Source organism: Zerene cesonia, chromosome 29 (assembly GCF_012273895.1).
Source record: "Zerene cesonia ecotype Mississippi chromosome 29, Zerene_cesonia_1.1, whole genome shotgun sequence".
Classification (NCBI taxonomy): Eukaryota; Metazoa; Arthropoda; class Insecta; order Lepidoptera; family Pieridae; genus Zerene; species Zerene cesonia.
Window position 1 is genome coordinate 2,283,430 of NC_052130.1, and position 14,079 is coordinate 2,297,508.

The following is a 14,079-nucleotide window of genomic DNA, read 5'->3' on the forward strand; positions in this document are numbered from 1 at the left end:
AAAACACACGTACATACAGGAATACATTAACACACATACGCGAGAAATTCTCAAAACTGAAAAAGGAAAAATTCTCATCAAGTCACACGAACACCCAAATAGAATTAATAAAAATATAAACACTGAGCATTGTAAAAAAGAAACGCTCGTTTAAATGAAGCCGTTTCTGACAATAGCGGGAAACTTATTAGAAAATTGATATATAGATTTTCAATGTTTGTTAATGTGTTTGCTTTATTTAACTTAAATTCGGCTTATATTTTTGTGTAGGAAGAGATAGAAGGAGAGCCAGGAGAAGTTGAAGACGCATGTGATGATGGCGGCTGGGACGTGGGTGATGAAGACCTCGACCTGCCTGAAGAACTAGCTCCAATACCTGGTAATATTTTTATAATGTGATGAATTCTATGTACTTATTTTCAAGAAGGCATTCAGTAAAGTTTCAATCCATTATATTTTGTAAAAATGTTTGCTTTTATTGTATAATAGCACAGAAAAACGTTCGTTTCGCTTTTATGTCTTCTATTTTATGCCATTCATGTATATTGGATTAAAGATTAAGAATAAATCGTATAAGGCAGCTCTTTTGGATTTGGCATTCAGCAAGGTTCATTTTTGGTCCACTGTTGTAAAGTATTTATGATAACGAACAATATTCGCAATAAAATTATATGTAAAATTATATGAAGTATCAAAGCATAAGCTAGATATTCCACATTTATTTCTTTGTTTAATATAAGACTATATTTTGAATATATCGTTGGTTCAAACAAATTTTTTAAATCTATTTTACTCGTTTTTTACATTCAGTACCCATATTTTAATTATTTATAATGTGACTCAGTGAATTAAAGTAAGATACATAAATATATTCTCTTTCTCACTCCCTTTTTAAACACTGGAAGCAGACAGAAGCAGCAGATATAATCTGTGGTAAATGTACTTAAAGAATAACTTGTTTCCAGCTGATATAGATGGAGGAGAGGACAGTTCTCAGTACTTTGTGGCGCCCACTCGCGGCGTTAGCGCGGCTCTGGGCGGGAAGTACAAAACTGCACACGATTATGTCACTACTGGACAGTTTGAGATCGCTTTCAGGTATTTATAGTTTAATTGGAGTAATTTTTCGGAATTCTCACTGACTGCTTTGCTATTCATATGTGAAATTTTGTTAACTTAACAATTGTTCTAAGAAAATTTGCTTTTAAAAGATATGATTGACCCCTTTAGACTCGATTTTGTCCCACTTTAAACGAATATATTATGTCATACAAACTTTGTACATAATAATTTCATGGCTTTATCTTAAATTGAGCCGTAATGATAAAGTAATTTCCCTACGTATACTCTAAATGAGAGCGAGCAAAACAATTTAATTGATTCTATCATTAAAGCGTGTTTTCTTAGTTTTTTTTTATTTGTTTATTTTAACATTATAAACACTATATACGACACCAGAATTCCTAAATAATGATGTATCCTACGTTTCCCAGGTTGCTAAACGAGCAAGTGGGCATCGTGAACTTCGAGCCGTACACGGAGACGATGGCGCAGATGTTCGCGCACGCGCGCCTGCAGTTCGGCGCGCTGGCGACGCTGCCGCCGCTCGTGGCGCACCTGCACAGGAACTGGAAGGAGGCCAGCGGGAAGGATCTGCTGCCTGTTATTAGTGAGTTTGCTTTTTTATTGTAATCATTGAAATAATGTGTCATGTTGATTGTGATGGTTTTTAATCATCTCAATAGATGGCGTGGGATGTCCCTTAGGCACATAAAACTGAAAGAGTTTGTTTTTTTTTCGCTTTATATAATCGGCAACTGGGGTAGGTTATTGTAATTAAAATATAATTAAAGAAAAAACTGAAAATAGAATAGAATATAAATACTTTTATTTGCCACCACTTGAAATATAATATACTTACATCTATGTGAAAGCAGTGGTGGCTCAGTGGTGAGAACCTCGGACTTCAAAATCGATAAGTCGGGGTTTAAGACCGGGTGAGCGTGCAGGAAATAAATTGATTTTTCAATTTATCTGCGCATGTAGATAATATCACCACTGCTTAAAACGGTGAAGGAAAACATCGTGAGGAAACCGGCATGTCCGAGAATCAAAAGTTCGACGACATGTGACATCTGCCAACCCGCACTTGGCCAGCGTGGTGGATTATGGCCTGAACCCTCATAGGAGGCCTGTGTCCCAGCAGTGGGAACATATAAGGGCTGATGATGATGATGATGATGATGACATCTATGTAACTTATAAATTTATTTAACACCACAAACAACAATCTTTACAAACTAAACTAACAATAAAAAGGTGCACTCATAACTGTCGGTGTGGTGCTAGCAAAAATAACAACTCAGCATGTGCTACTCATAATCCGCAGCGCTGATTTTCAGTATCCCCAATTATAAACCCAATCGAATTGTTCCAGCTGCGAAGTTGAACGATCTGGTAGCACAACTGCAGCAGTGCTACCAGCTGACGACGGGCGGCAAGTTTGCGGAGGCGATAGAGCGGCTCCAGCGCGTGGTGCTGCTGGTGCCGCTGCTGCTGGTCGACTCCAAGCAGGAGCTGGCCGAGGCGCAGCAGCTGCTCGCGATATGCAGGGAGTATCTGCTCGGCCTGCAGATGGAGACTGCGAGGAAAGGTCGGTGCTTATGTGTATAGGTGGTTTTGAAAGAAGAAATTGCTTGCTGATTGTGGTAGCCTATTTGAAAATTTATGCCGTAATTTTTATAGTATATCATTTGTAATTCTTACTGACATGAGCTAAATATGAGATATCTCATATCTTCTAAATTGAGGATTATCAATAATATAGATATAGTAGATAGAGTAGTTAGTTTCTAAGAATTAATTTATTCGATCAAAAAATAGCTTATAAACAACAATTTTAAATTCATAATATTTAAAAAGGTTTAGCCATTTATTCTTATTAAGATATTATGTCACTTGCATGAGATACTTGATTATAAACATAAGTTTCAATGTAGAAAATATATAATCCTATATGCTTACTAATATTGTATTTCCAGGCATGCCCAAAAACACGTTAGAGGAACAGAAGCGCACGTGCGAAATGGCGGCATACTTCACGCACTGCAAACTGCAGCCCGTCCACCAAATATTAACCCTTCGGACCGCCCTCAACATGTTCTTCAAGTTGAAAAACTTCAGAACGGCTGCGTCGTTCGCGAGGCGACTCCTAGAGTTGGGGCCTAGACCGGAAGTCGCACAGCAGGCTAGGAAAATACTGCAAGCCTGCGAGAAGACACCGACAGACGAACACCAGCTGCTGTACGACGAACACAACCCGTTCAATATCTGCGGAATTAGTTACAAACCCATCTACAGAGGCAAGCCCGAGGAGAAGTGTCCGCTGTGCGGGGCCAGCTACGCGCCAGAGCACAAGGGGAAGCTGTGCCAGGTCTGCGGCGTCGCCGAGATTGGGAAAGATGCCTTAGGACTTAGGATTTGTGCGTTGCAGTTTCAGAGATAGGTGCCAGCTGGATTGTATTGACTATGGATGATATATTATGTGTAAGATTTATGTTAAATATATTAATTATATTATAGTATCATTTTGATTTGTGTTTTATTGAATATCTATTATTCTTATGTTATGAAAGAGTATTATGGCATTTTTTTAAGTTTAGATGGCCATTGTAATAAATGCGAACTGTTATAGGGAAAATATTCATTCTATAGAGTGAGTTTTTGGTATACCAAAGAAGAATAATATAATTGTAGAGGGTGGCGAAAAATTTTAATATGTTTGGTAGAGGGTGAAACTGCTTATAGTTATAGTTATAAATAAATTGTATGGTTCATGGCGAAGTAACTAAATGAAAATACAATTAAATGTAATACATTTATTATTATATTTAATTATTTTTATATTTAATTAATCTACGCATTTATAAAATACTGTGGAGTTTTGAAAGCTCATTTATCGCTAAATCTTTATGTGTTGTTGCAATAAGTTCTTGTGGAAATTAATTCAAATAATTATTATTTCCGCTGTGAAATATTAACTAGTGCATGCATAACAACATTATAATATGATGTATAAACATTTTTTAGGTCATGATAAAATCAGCACGATTCTAGTTATATTTATTGTGATGAGATTTATGTATAATAATGGCATAACTAATATAAAACTTATTACTATAAACTAATTAACTAAAATTTCTAGACTAATCTTATACATAAAATGTTTTGGTTCCAATCTACAAATGGATGATTGCTAAGTCGTTCAAAAGATCAGCAACTAATGTTCTCAAATACATTCATAATTTTTATTCGAATGTGTGTAAAAGCACCTACTTAAAAACAAATAGTTTCCACAGGAGTTTCACAAGGATCGATTCTGAAGCCAATGCTATTCCTTTTATATTTTTCTCTGATTTATACAAGTAACTTGATAAGCATTCTTCAATAACAGTTAAGATTGTATTACACGTCCACTGGTTTATTTTCCTTTGATCTGTAAATAAAATAAATAAATTTAGTCAGTTCTTTGGTAGTTTAGTTTATGTAAAATATTTATTGAATTCAAATAATCATACAAATGCTTAAATAATGAATATTACAAAATACAAAATACCCTTTATTTAACATTTCTTGTATCTCGTCGAAGGTTTTTCCTTTCGTCTCCGGTAACAAGGGACTGATAGAGAATATAAAACCGAAACCGCAGCATATAGCTAGTATCCAGAACGCAGTGTAAATGCCATACGACGCCGCTACGTCACGGAAGAACCTAAATGGGAGATAAGAAATTGTTTGAAAATTATTAATTGATAAAAATATAATATTAAGAACGTGAGTAAATATCAGAAATAAAGGAATCAACAAATATCCAAAGGTTTTGAATTGGATATACCTACTTCATTAACCATCATATTTTTGAAGAAAATATATCTTACGGGAGGTTGAAACGGTTCGTAACGTAACGCGTTATTACTAATTCCAGTTAGCAAAAGGGTACCAAATTTCCGATAACTCAAACTTGAAACATTTATAATTATACAATGACTATTCTATTAATTTAATTGGAATCTTCTTCTATTTATTTATTTATTTTTATAAAATTAAAATTCTGGAATAATTTGAAACGTTTTGTCTACCTTTTTTACTTTGAAGAGATCCATATCATAAAAATATTGTCGAAAAAGAGAAGTAAGTGTTAGGTAGACTTGCCTGGTCCACACGAAGCCGGCGAGCCAGCAGCAGAAGGAGGCGATGCCGCTCGCGAGGCACTTGCTGCGCGCCGGGAACATCTCCGCCACCAGGATCCACGGCACCGGACCCACCCCTGGGTTTAAACTCTTTTATTTAAGTATGGCGGGAGGGGAGGAGAAATGGAAAGGGACATTCTCGGTCCGGATTGACCCGGGATATAAACAAAATAAATATAGCCAATGGCAGATAGATAACCTAGCTTTCTTAAACGAATATTTAAAAGCGCTTCAGCAGATCCAAAGATCCCTAGAAGAACACAACGTCACAAACTTACAAATTCCCAATCTTTACCTTTTTATAACATATGCATATATAGAGAAATGGAAATAATGAATAGAAAATGCGAATCCGAATTGATAGGAGGATTCCTTCTCAACTAAATTGCTATTTGAGAGTGACAAGAAAAATAATGGAAGAGAAAAGAAATAGAAAACAGAAATGGGAAAGGAGAAAATTTGCCTAACGGTTGTATTTTGTCATCCTGCTTTAAAAATCTCATAAGCAATGACAAAAAGGCATACAAAATGGATTGAAAACTACACTTTAGGATATTTCAGACAAAGAATAGCTTTGGAAGCGGAAGGTATAAAATTCATCGCTTAGTATTTATTTATGTGAACATATTTTTTTTAATATTTATGTACGATTCTAATAAAAAATATCTTACCCAGGGTGAAGAGAATCATATACACAATAAGGCAGAGAAGCGGCAGGAATGCGTACGGCGCCACGTTATATTTGTAGTGAGAATCCAATAATGCATACACGCCTATAATACCCTAAAAATTAATTTATCTATTAAATGAAAAATATTACATAATTCTCTCACTGACGTAGGTTAATACATTTTTTTTGTTAAACAACACCATCTATTTAATAGTATTCAATTGCTTTATAAATTAAAATTATTAAAATTTCTATGGTCCTTCGAGCCGGATGAACTTTTCTCATATTATCAAGGATCTAGTGTAGTGTTAATAATTGTTATCTGCAATAATAAGTAATTCAGAATCTTTGTTATAGAAAAAAAATCACCAAAAATATTGAAAGTCCAAGTGATGTAGTCCACATGAGGAGCTTTCTGCCCAACCTGTCCACCACCAGCGGAGTGATACAACTTGTGACCACCTGCGAGCGTATACAAAGATATAAATTAATATAGAGTAAAAAAGTCATTTTTTTTAATGTTCCACTTATATGATAAATACGAGTGTTCTGCAATTTTTTCTTTGTATTGATCGCATGTAATATAAGTTTTTGGGGAATCAGAAAAATACAGATGGCAGTTATAATCTGGACTTCAGAAGGCAACAACCTTTTTTAGACTATACTACACTTATGGCGCGCCTTCGCGCGCGTTTAATTCTGAGCAGTTTAATAGATGATATTATACATATAAATTTTCCTCGTGAATAACTCTATCTATAAACAAAAACCCTATCAAATTCCGTTGTGAAGTTTTAAAAAACTAAGCATACAAACATATTGGTTAGACGTGGACTTTATTCTATGAACTGATCATAGTAAATGAAAATTTAACGACCTCAGGCCAAATTGTATGGGAAAATAATAATCATAATGAAATATTAAAAAAACCCTCCACAATTCCAAACATGATACCCGAGAAAATCTTGACATCACTAAAACACTCACCTGGACAACCCCCATAATGATAGTACCGTCAGCAGCCGAGATCCTGGTGCCCACCTTCACTAGCAACTCCTCCATGTAGAACAGCAGCACGTCTATACCAGATAGTTGCAGTAACATGGCCAGGAACACGCAAATACCTGGGTATAGAAAGGAAATTAAAATGGTTCATCATCATTGGCCCAAATATGTTCCCACTGCAGGAAAAGGCCTCCTATAAGAGTTCAGGCCATAATCCACCACGCTGGCCAAGTGCGGGTGGGCAGACGTCACAAGTCTTCAAATTTTTATTCTTCGCAAAGGCGTTTTCCTTTTGAAAATTGCTTAATAACAAACATAATTTGGCTAGTATGGATCGAAATTAGGTTCAGAAAATGGCTAAAAAAGAAGATTAAAATATCGGAAAACATAAATACGATGTCCTATTAAATTTTCATTTGTCTCTTACCCAAAGCCTTAAGGTTGCCTCTAGTAGCCCACAGATCTTTAATACTGGGCTCTGTCCTGAACTCTCTCGCTATCATTGCTTGAAGACCTTCTAACTCAGACTGAACACCAGCTTTGGGTAGACCTCGTAACTTCTGCAGTACTTTTGAGGCTTCATCTATATTACCTTTATTACAAAATTACATTTAAATAATTTAATATAATTAGAAAAATCAATATAGCGATTAGTCCACAATATCAAGTAGTTGATAAAAATAATTATTTTCTTCAAAATGAGTTTTCCTGACGGAGATGGCTTTGATCCATAAGGCCGCTATTTGTATAATTTTTGTGTTAAAAGTTTTTATAAGTATTAATAAATAAGTTTATCGACCCTCGGAGATAAGGAGCAAAACAAAAAAAAAAAAAAAAATAGCCGGATTGAGAACCTTAATTTTCTTTCATTGAAAACTACTAGGTATAAAAAATATTACTAAATATGGAGAGTATGCAAGATATACTCAGGACAAAGAGAGATTGATAAAGATACATAAAAATTGCACTTTGAATCTAGAATATTACTAATTGCTCTTATCTTGAATGTCTAAAAATTAATTAAAAATATTTAAGCTATACCAAAATAGAATGTTGATGCAAAAATTGTAAAGACTAACCTTTATAAACTAAGAAGAAAGGTGTTTCCGGGATCATGTATGTGAAAGGCACGTAGAAAAGCGACAGAATGCCCCCCGAAGCTGTAAGACCCCAATAAGTCGAGAATGGTCCAATAGCATATGCTAAAAGGAACCCTATGTTAATGAATAGGAGGAAAAATGCACTTAGAGCTCCTCGAATTTTGTCCTGAAATTGAATGAGGTTTTTATACAATTTTCGTCTAAAGTAAAAAATATAATTAAAAATAATGACTTGTAAAGGTACCTCAAATTTAAAATGAAATTTAAAATCAAAATCTCTATTCCGTTTGATATACAGATTAACGAAATTGCACTAGCAAAGCTAGTAGATAAGAACTTATAAAACAAATGATAAAGATTTCCAACTATTACATACTCATAAGCTCCTTCATCATATGGGATATCCTTCCTTACCTCAGCAATTTCCCCAATATACAAAGGTACGGTTGCAAATTGCATGCCAGTTGCGCAACCCCACATCACTCTAGCTGCATATAACGTGGGTAAACTCGTGGCAACACCAGCCAACAACCAGCCCAGTAAGAGCGGAATATTTGAGCATATTATGATCCAGCGTCGACCGATACGGTTCGATAGAGGTACTGTGATTAAGGGTCCTGAAAGTTTTATATAAGGTTACAGAAATAGTATGAGAGAATTTTTTTTTTTTATTTTCATTTAATTAAAAAGGTAAGGAATGTACTTCAATATCAATTTAGTAGGAACATCGATTCATCCTATAAAGAAGGAAGTCCTACTACAAAAGGTTAACTTTGAAAAATTTTAATAGAGAAAACTTGATATCTCTCCCAATACTTAATAAAGTAGTATAATAATCAAGAAATTATCACCACATAATATTTGGTACCTAATAACCCGCCAAGCACCAACAGTGAACCAATCCAATTTTCCTCTTGTAAAGTTGGTTCACGGGGTAAAGGGGAGTTCTCTGAACGCAGCTGGGGGAACACTGGGGACGTCCAGCCCATAGACATGCCTGTGCACAGACTGCCATAGCTGGCTGAAATTATATTAAACATTAGATCATTATTCAATATGTTATTGTTATCATTTAAAAAAATTAATGGCAACAACCACACTCCTGAACATTTTTCCATTGAATCCATACGAATAGCTATCGAAATTCGTGACACTAGGAAATATAATCGCAAAAGGAATTATTTGTATTTAGGAATGTATTAAAAAATAAACGATTAGAACTAAATCGATTAGTGAGCTGGGCTTGTTTATAGGCAAGAGAAGTAGGGGTATAGATAAAGACGCTTGATTCCTGATTCAAACTTGTTTGCAGCAATGTTTTCTTGTAATTTTAGTAACATAAACATATCCATGGCTTGAGAAGTACAATAAGCAATAAGCTACCTCAAATTCTATTAATTCTAGTTGCTAAGTTCCTATTCTGTTCATTTGTTTGACGTTATGCGTTTATTGTATTTAAACGGATATAACAGTTTATTATAAATATGTATCAGTCCGGTCAATCAAGTGAAGTATTATTAAGCAATGAATAAAGATATAATTATAAATGATACGTAATTATTCTTGTATCTATGGTGATTACAAATTCTTAAAGCGATTTTCTTATTAGATCAAGCGTAGATAGTATTCGATTAAGTTTTTCAATTGATGTTAAAAATTGTAAATGAAATTGATAGTAAGTGATTGATGGCTCGCTTAGAAATTAATGCAAACTTGAGTTTAATTAGTTTAATTAGTTATTTGTCACAAAGAGCTCATCTCAGGAGCTATTAGTATAAAAATGTTAAATTATTTTTGTGTTGGATATCCAAATTATCGAGAAGTATAAGCTTATATAATGTTTCAATAAAAAGTAGCGAAGCGTCGATTAAATTCCATATGACAACAAACGGACTTGCGTGGGGCAGCTTTCAGTGCATATAAAATAGACGTAGTTGCCGATTTTAATCAGAATAATAAGATAAGCTCATTAAATTATTGAATTGTCATCGACCCTTGCGTACACAAAGTTTGAATCTAATAAAAGCGTCTTAAAAAAGATCACATCCATCCAATTGAGACATACATAGTCTTTTAATTTACTGAACAAAGTACATAACTTGCTAGGATAATAAGTTTAACATAAGTCACGATCTTCTGACACATTGTGACCATGATTACATTCACGGTGATTTATCAATTATGTTAATTAATTCTTATTGCTCTTTGTATATAAAAACTATGCGAGAACACGTGTTAAGCGAAATAAATTAAACGGCCCTGGTAAAGATGCAAAGAAAACATTCTATAGATATTACTATTTAGCAGAAATTATTCACAAATATCTTGACTTGAACTTTGGTTTTACAAAAAAACTGCAACGAAATAGCATCAAGCGTACTTCCTTGTATAATTCTTCAATTTATTTTTAGTCACTTTGATGTTAAGACTTTTAGAGTAACTTTGTTTTAAACCCTTATGCAAAATCAATGCCACGTCAGTTTTTAAGTAAAGGTGGTATAAATTTATTCTACAATTCATTAATTATATGTCGTATAATTTTATTCACATACCGTTTTAAACCAAACACACGAGGAACCGCACAATATTTCAATAAATCAAAATATGACCTTATTGATACGATAACAAAAATTATGAATATCGCTCTAAGATCACGGAATGTTAATTTCATCGTAAGTACATCTACTAGTTAGCCTTGGGGTGTGCAGTGCAAGCTTGTGTCTGTATCCGTCACATAGACTTCCTTGTAAGCTCTCGAATATTAGGAAACGGATAGCTTCAAATCTTGTACAATATAGTAAATATTTTTGAGGAAGTAAGTAAAGAATAGGTGATTAATATATTACACCAATATGGAGACTTTTTCCGCTTAACTATATTTTATTTAACGAACGTAAATTTTAATAGATACGTAAAGTTAACGATGTAATGACCTTCATATTCAAATAATTATAAACATAAAATAATGTAAATAATCGTGGTTATTTATATATAAATATTATGATAATTTATTTATAAATTACTTACCACTCGTCCCCGGTCCGCCCAGATTATCCCTATAACGTCACAAACTCCCAAATTTACAAACTTCTCCTCTTTATAATGATAGTATAAATTTTTATATAAATATAGGATGTATTTACGAAATTAAAATAAATTGTATGTATAACTAACGTGTATATATTTCTATCTTGTATTAAAGTAAGCCGACGTATATGTGATTAAATATTTATTTTTTATTAATATATTCGCACTAAAGTCTACACAAAGTTTTGATGTAGTACTCTAATAAATAATTACAATGATAGTTAAAGATATAAACCAGATTCTTGTACTATGCCTAAGGTCTACTGCTTCCGGAACCGATTACTAAATAACTTGCTACTACTTCCGGTCTACAATTCACAAAGGTCATTGCACCGAACGGGTCGGAATCAAAATATTATCTGAACTTGATTATAAAATGGTAAAGTTTGTGAATTTATTAGTTTGTGACATTGTATGAGATAATCTCGAGAACTACAGGAGGAACTGGACCGATTTCAAAAACTATATCACCGTTTGATTTGTGTGTGATCACTGTTTGCTAGGTTATGGATGTAGTCGGGACGAAAGGCTAGTATGCAATATGATTCTGTTTTTTATTTTATTTTATTTTATTGGTTTCCAAACAACTTATACACTAATTTAAGACAGCAGTTATTACTGCTGCTCTTATATTGTTCTGTACATCAAAATTTTGTTATGTGTATAAATCTATTCTATGGATACACAAATTACTATCTAGTGCGTAAGATTAATTTAACGAAAAAATTTTATCTAAACAGAAAAAAGAAAAAAGATTACAACAAAAACATACAGAAACTAAATTATCAGAGAAAAGTGCGGCTTAGGTGCGACGCAGAGCAGCAAGGACTAAGCGACGAAAACTGTCAAGACTATTGGAAAATATGTCAAGTGTTAAAAGGCTTGAAAGTTATTCTCAGGAAAATATAATATAGAATGAATTCATGATAAAATTATATATTTTTTTCGTTTTCTTTGTTTGGTTTGAAATGAATACTTCAAAGAATATCAAATTGAGAAACAAATGTCATTGTACATTACTACGTAAATGCGTTTTAACAGATAATTCTGAACTGTCTATTAATTAAACAGAAAAAGCGTCATAGACACTCTAATAGTTACTCTTATTACATCATCTAAATATGTGGATAGATATAACGAAATAATGTAGGTATGTACAGAGCTTATATTATGTGTATCATTTGGCATAGCGTTTGATCTTGCATGATTGTATATAGCGCAGTGTATTTACATATATTTGTATTATGTTATTGAATATCTTATAGCTCTGTGAAGGACTTGACATCATCTGTTCATCATTTTGACTTCAATAAATAAATAAAAAATAGTATACAAGATATAATTAATATAACAAAAATTTGATATCTTTAACTGAAATATTTCCTAACAACATCCTCGTAATATTACTACCAAACATAGCTAGGTGTAAATATTGTAAAAAAACTTTTTAAACATCAACTAATTTTTAAACATCCCTACAAAGAAATCGCAACTGAATTTCCGCATCTACTATGGACAGACGAACATGTAAAACTTTTAACAAATTCTTCAATTTAATTAAAAATAGGATGTGAATACCGAAACAAATCATTAATTGGTTAGAACAAAAAGTTGTATCGCCAAAACTCAGCGTTTTTTTTTCTTATTTGTTTAAAAAAAATCGTATTTTAGTTTAACAAGTATATGCACATTATCTACTCTCAGAATCTCAACATGTTAAGTACATATTCAATGCAGTTTCGTCAACAGTATCTTCAAAACAAAACAGCTCATACATTTATATTTCTCAAGGATTTCTTGTTACTGGATAATATTAAAAATTAAAAATAAAAAAAAAAACCTTCCGTAATTCATATTTTGCGGTCAGCATCGAATATGTCTTCATGTATGATATCAATATTTTGTTACAATGTTGTATTTCTAATTATATAAACAAAGCTTTATAAACGAATGTTATATTTTTATGTCGTTAAGTTAAAATAGGAAAAAGTAAACAGAAATAAGATTAAGCATGTAGGTTATTGGTTTGTATAATATAGAAGATAACTTTAATATCACGTATATATATGGGATAAACACAAAAATCTTGTAAATAGGACTCACCTAGTGATGCCGCCAAATATTGCCGCCATTTCAATTTGAAATCCGATTTGAAATTTTCGAACATCACAATGTTTTTTTTTAACGCGTTCTATAAACTATGCCAATAGAATAAAAATAGTACAGTCTTTAACAATGAATGAATTAAAATAAAGCCTGAGCTAGACGTGTTGACGACTAGCCATTGCGTTTAATTCTGGACCAGTTACCTTGTATTACCAGTTACCCTTCACAGTATTTTTTATGCATTGTAATTGTGATTTAAAAAGATAATCAAATGAGTCTTGTAAAAAATTAATTATTTGATGTAGATTTAGACTGTCACTTACTTTGTTTCAATGTCAAGGCTTTATTCGTTGTGAATGTTAAACTGTTTAATTTTAACGGTTTTCACATTCATTCAATCATTTGATTGATAATACTTACCTAGTTGCTTTTTATGGCTTTTGTTTTTCTTTAAATTTTAACAGACACCTGATTGTACTGTTTTCGTATTATATTTTTATAAAATGAAAATATTGTAGTCTGTATCTGTATATTACTACGATCAAAAATATTGAAGGGATTGTCTATTTATTTGTTTGTTTATTTGGAAGCGCTAATCTCACGAACTACTGAATCGATTCCACAAATTCTCTATCCGTTACATGTGTACATTGTACATTGTATGGGATCCCTGAGTAGGTTATATAATATTTACCACTACTGATTCCACTACAAGATTCGACTGTAGCAAAAAGATACTCCGTAATAATAAATTAGTAATTTTTTGAAATTGAATACATCGCTTTGCATGTCGTGTTATTTAGCAAAGTTATGGTATCTTACGGTTACTTTCAACTATCACAAGAACCATCTGGCATCTAGC

The 14,079-nt window shown here is 32.9% G+C and overlaps 2 protein-coding genes across 2 annotated transcripts in view; one reads left to right on the forward strand and one right to left on the reverse strand.

Annotated features, from left to right (window-relative positions):
- LOC119838000 (coatomer subunit alpha) overlaps nt 1-3,593 on the forward strand; it is a 14,863-nt gene extending 11,270 nt beyond the window's left edge. Inside the window, exons 17-21 of the mRNA XM_038363812.1 lie at nt 271-379; nt 966-1,098; nt 1,494-1,669; nt 2,438-2,653; nt 3,042-3,593. Coding sequence (XP_038219740.1) covers nt 271-379; nt 966-1,098; nt 1,494-1,669; nt 2,438-2,653; nt 3,042-3,505 — 1,098 coding nt within the window. The 3' untranslated portion in view covers nt 3,506-3,593. The remainder of the gene's footprint in view (nt 1-270; nt 380-965; nt 1,099-1,493; nt 1,670-2,437; nt 2,654-3,041) is intronic.
- A 320-nt stretch (nt 3,594-3,913) lies between these two features.
- LOC119837803 (facilitated trehalose transporter Tret1-like) lies at nt 3,914-13,404 on the reverse strand. Its single transcript, XM_038363566.1, has 11 exons — nt 13,215-13,404; nt 8,893-9,045; nt 8,439-8,641; nt 8,004-8,190; nt 7,352-7,516; nt 6,907-7,043; nt 6,289-6,381; nt 5,921-6,032; nt 5,212-5,326; nt 4,616-4,771; nt 3,914-4,495 (listed from the first exon to the last, which is right to left on the reverse strand). The coding sequence occupies exons 1-11, from the start codon at nt 13,276-13,278 to the stop codon at nt 4,465-4,467; spliced, it is 1,416 nt and encodes a 471-aa protein (XP_038219494.1). The 5' UTR covers nt 13,279-13,404; the 3' UTR covers nt 3,914-4,464.
- Between the last annotated feature and the right edge of the window lie 675 nt (nt 13,405-14,079).

What these genes read in the sequence shown, in the direction of transcription:
- LOC119837803 (XM_038363566.1), bottom strand. Translation starts at nt 13,278, where the DNA reads ATGTTCGAAAATTTCAAATCGGATTTCAAATTGAAATGGCGGCAATAT. An exon ending in ATATTGGGGAAATTGCTGAG is followed by an intron (nt 8,191 to 8,438) that starts GTAAGGAAGGAT and finishes ATTCAATTTCAG; the next exon opens with GACAAAATTCGAGGAGCTCT. An exon ending in TCATTATGGGGGTTGTCCAG is followed by an intron (nt 6,382 to 6,906) that starts GTGAGTGTTTTA and finishes ATACGCTCGCAG; the next exon opens with GTGGTCACAAGTTGTATCAC.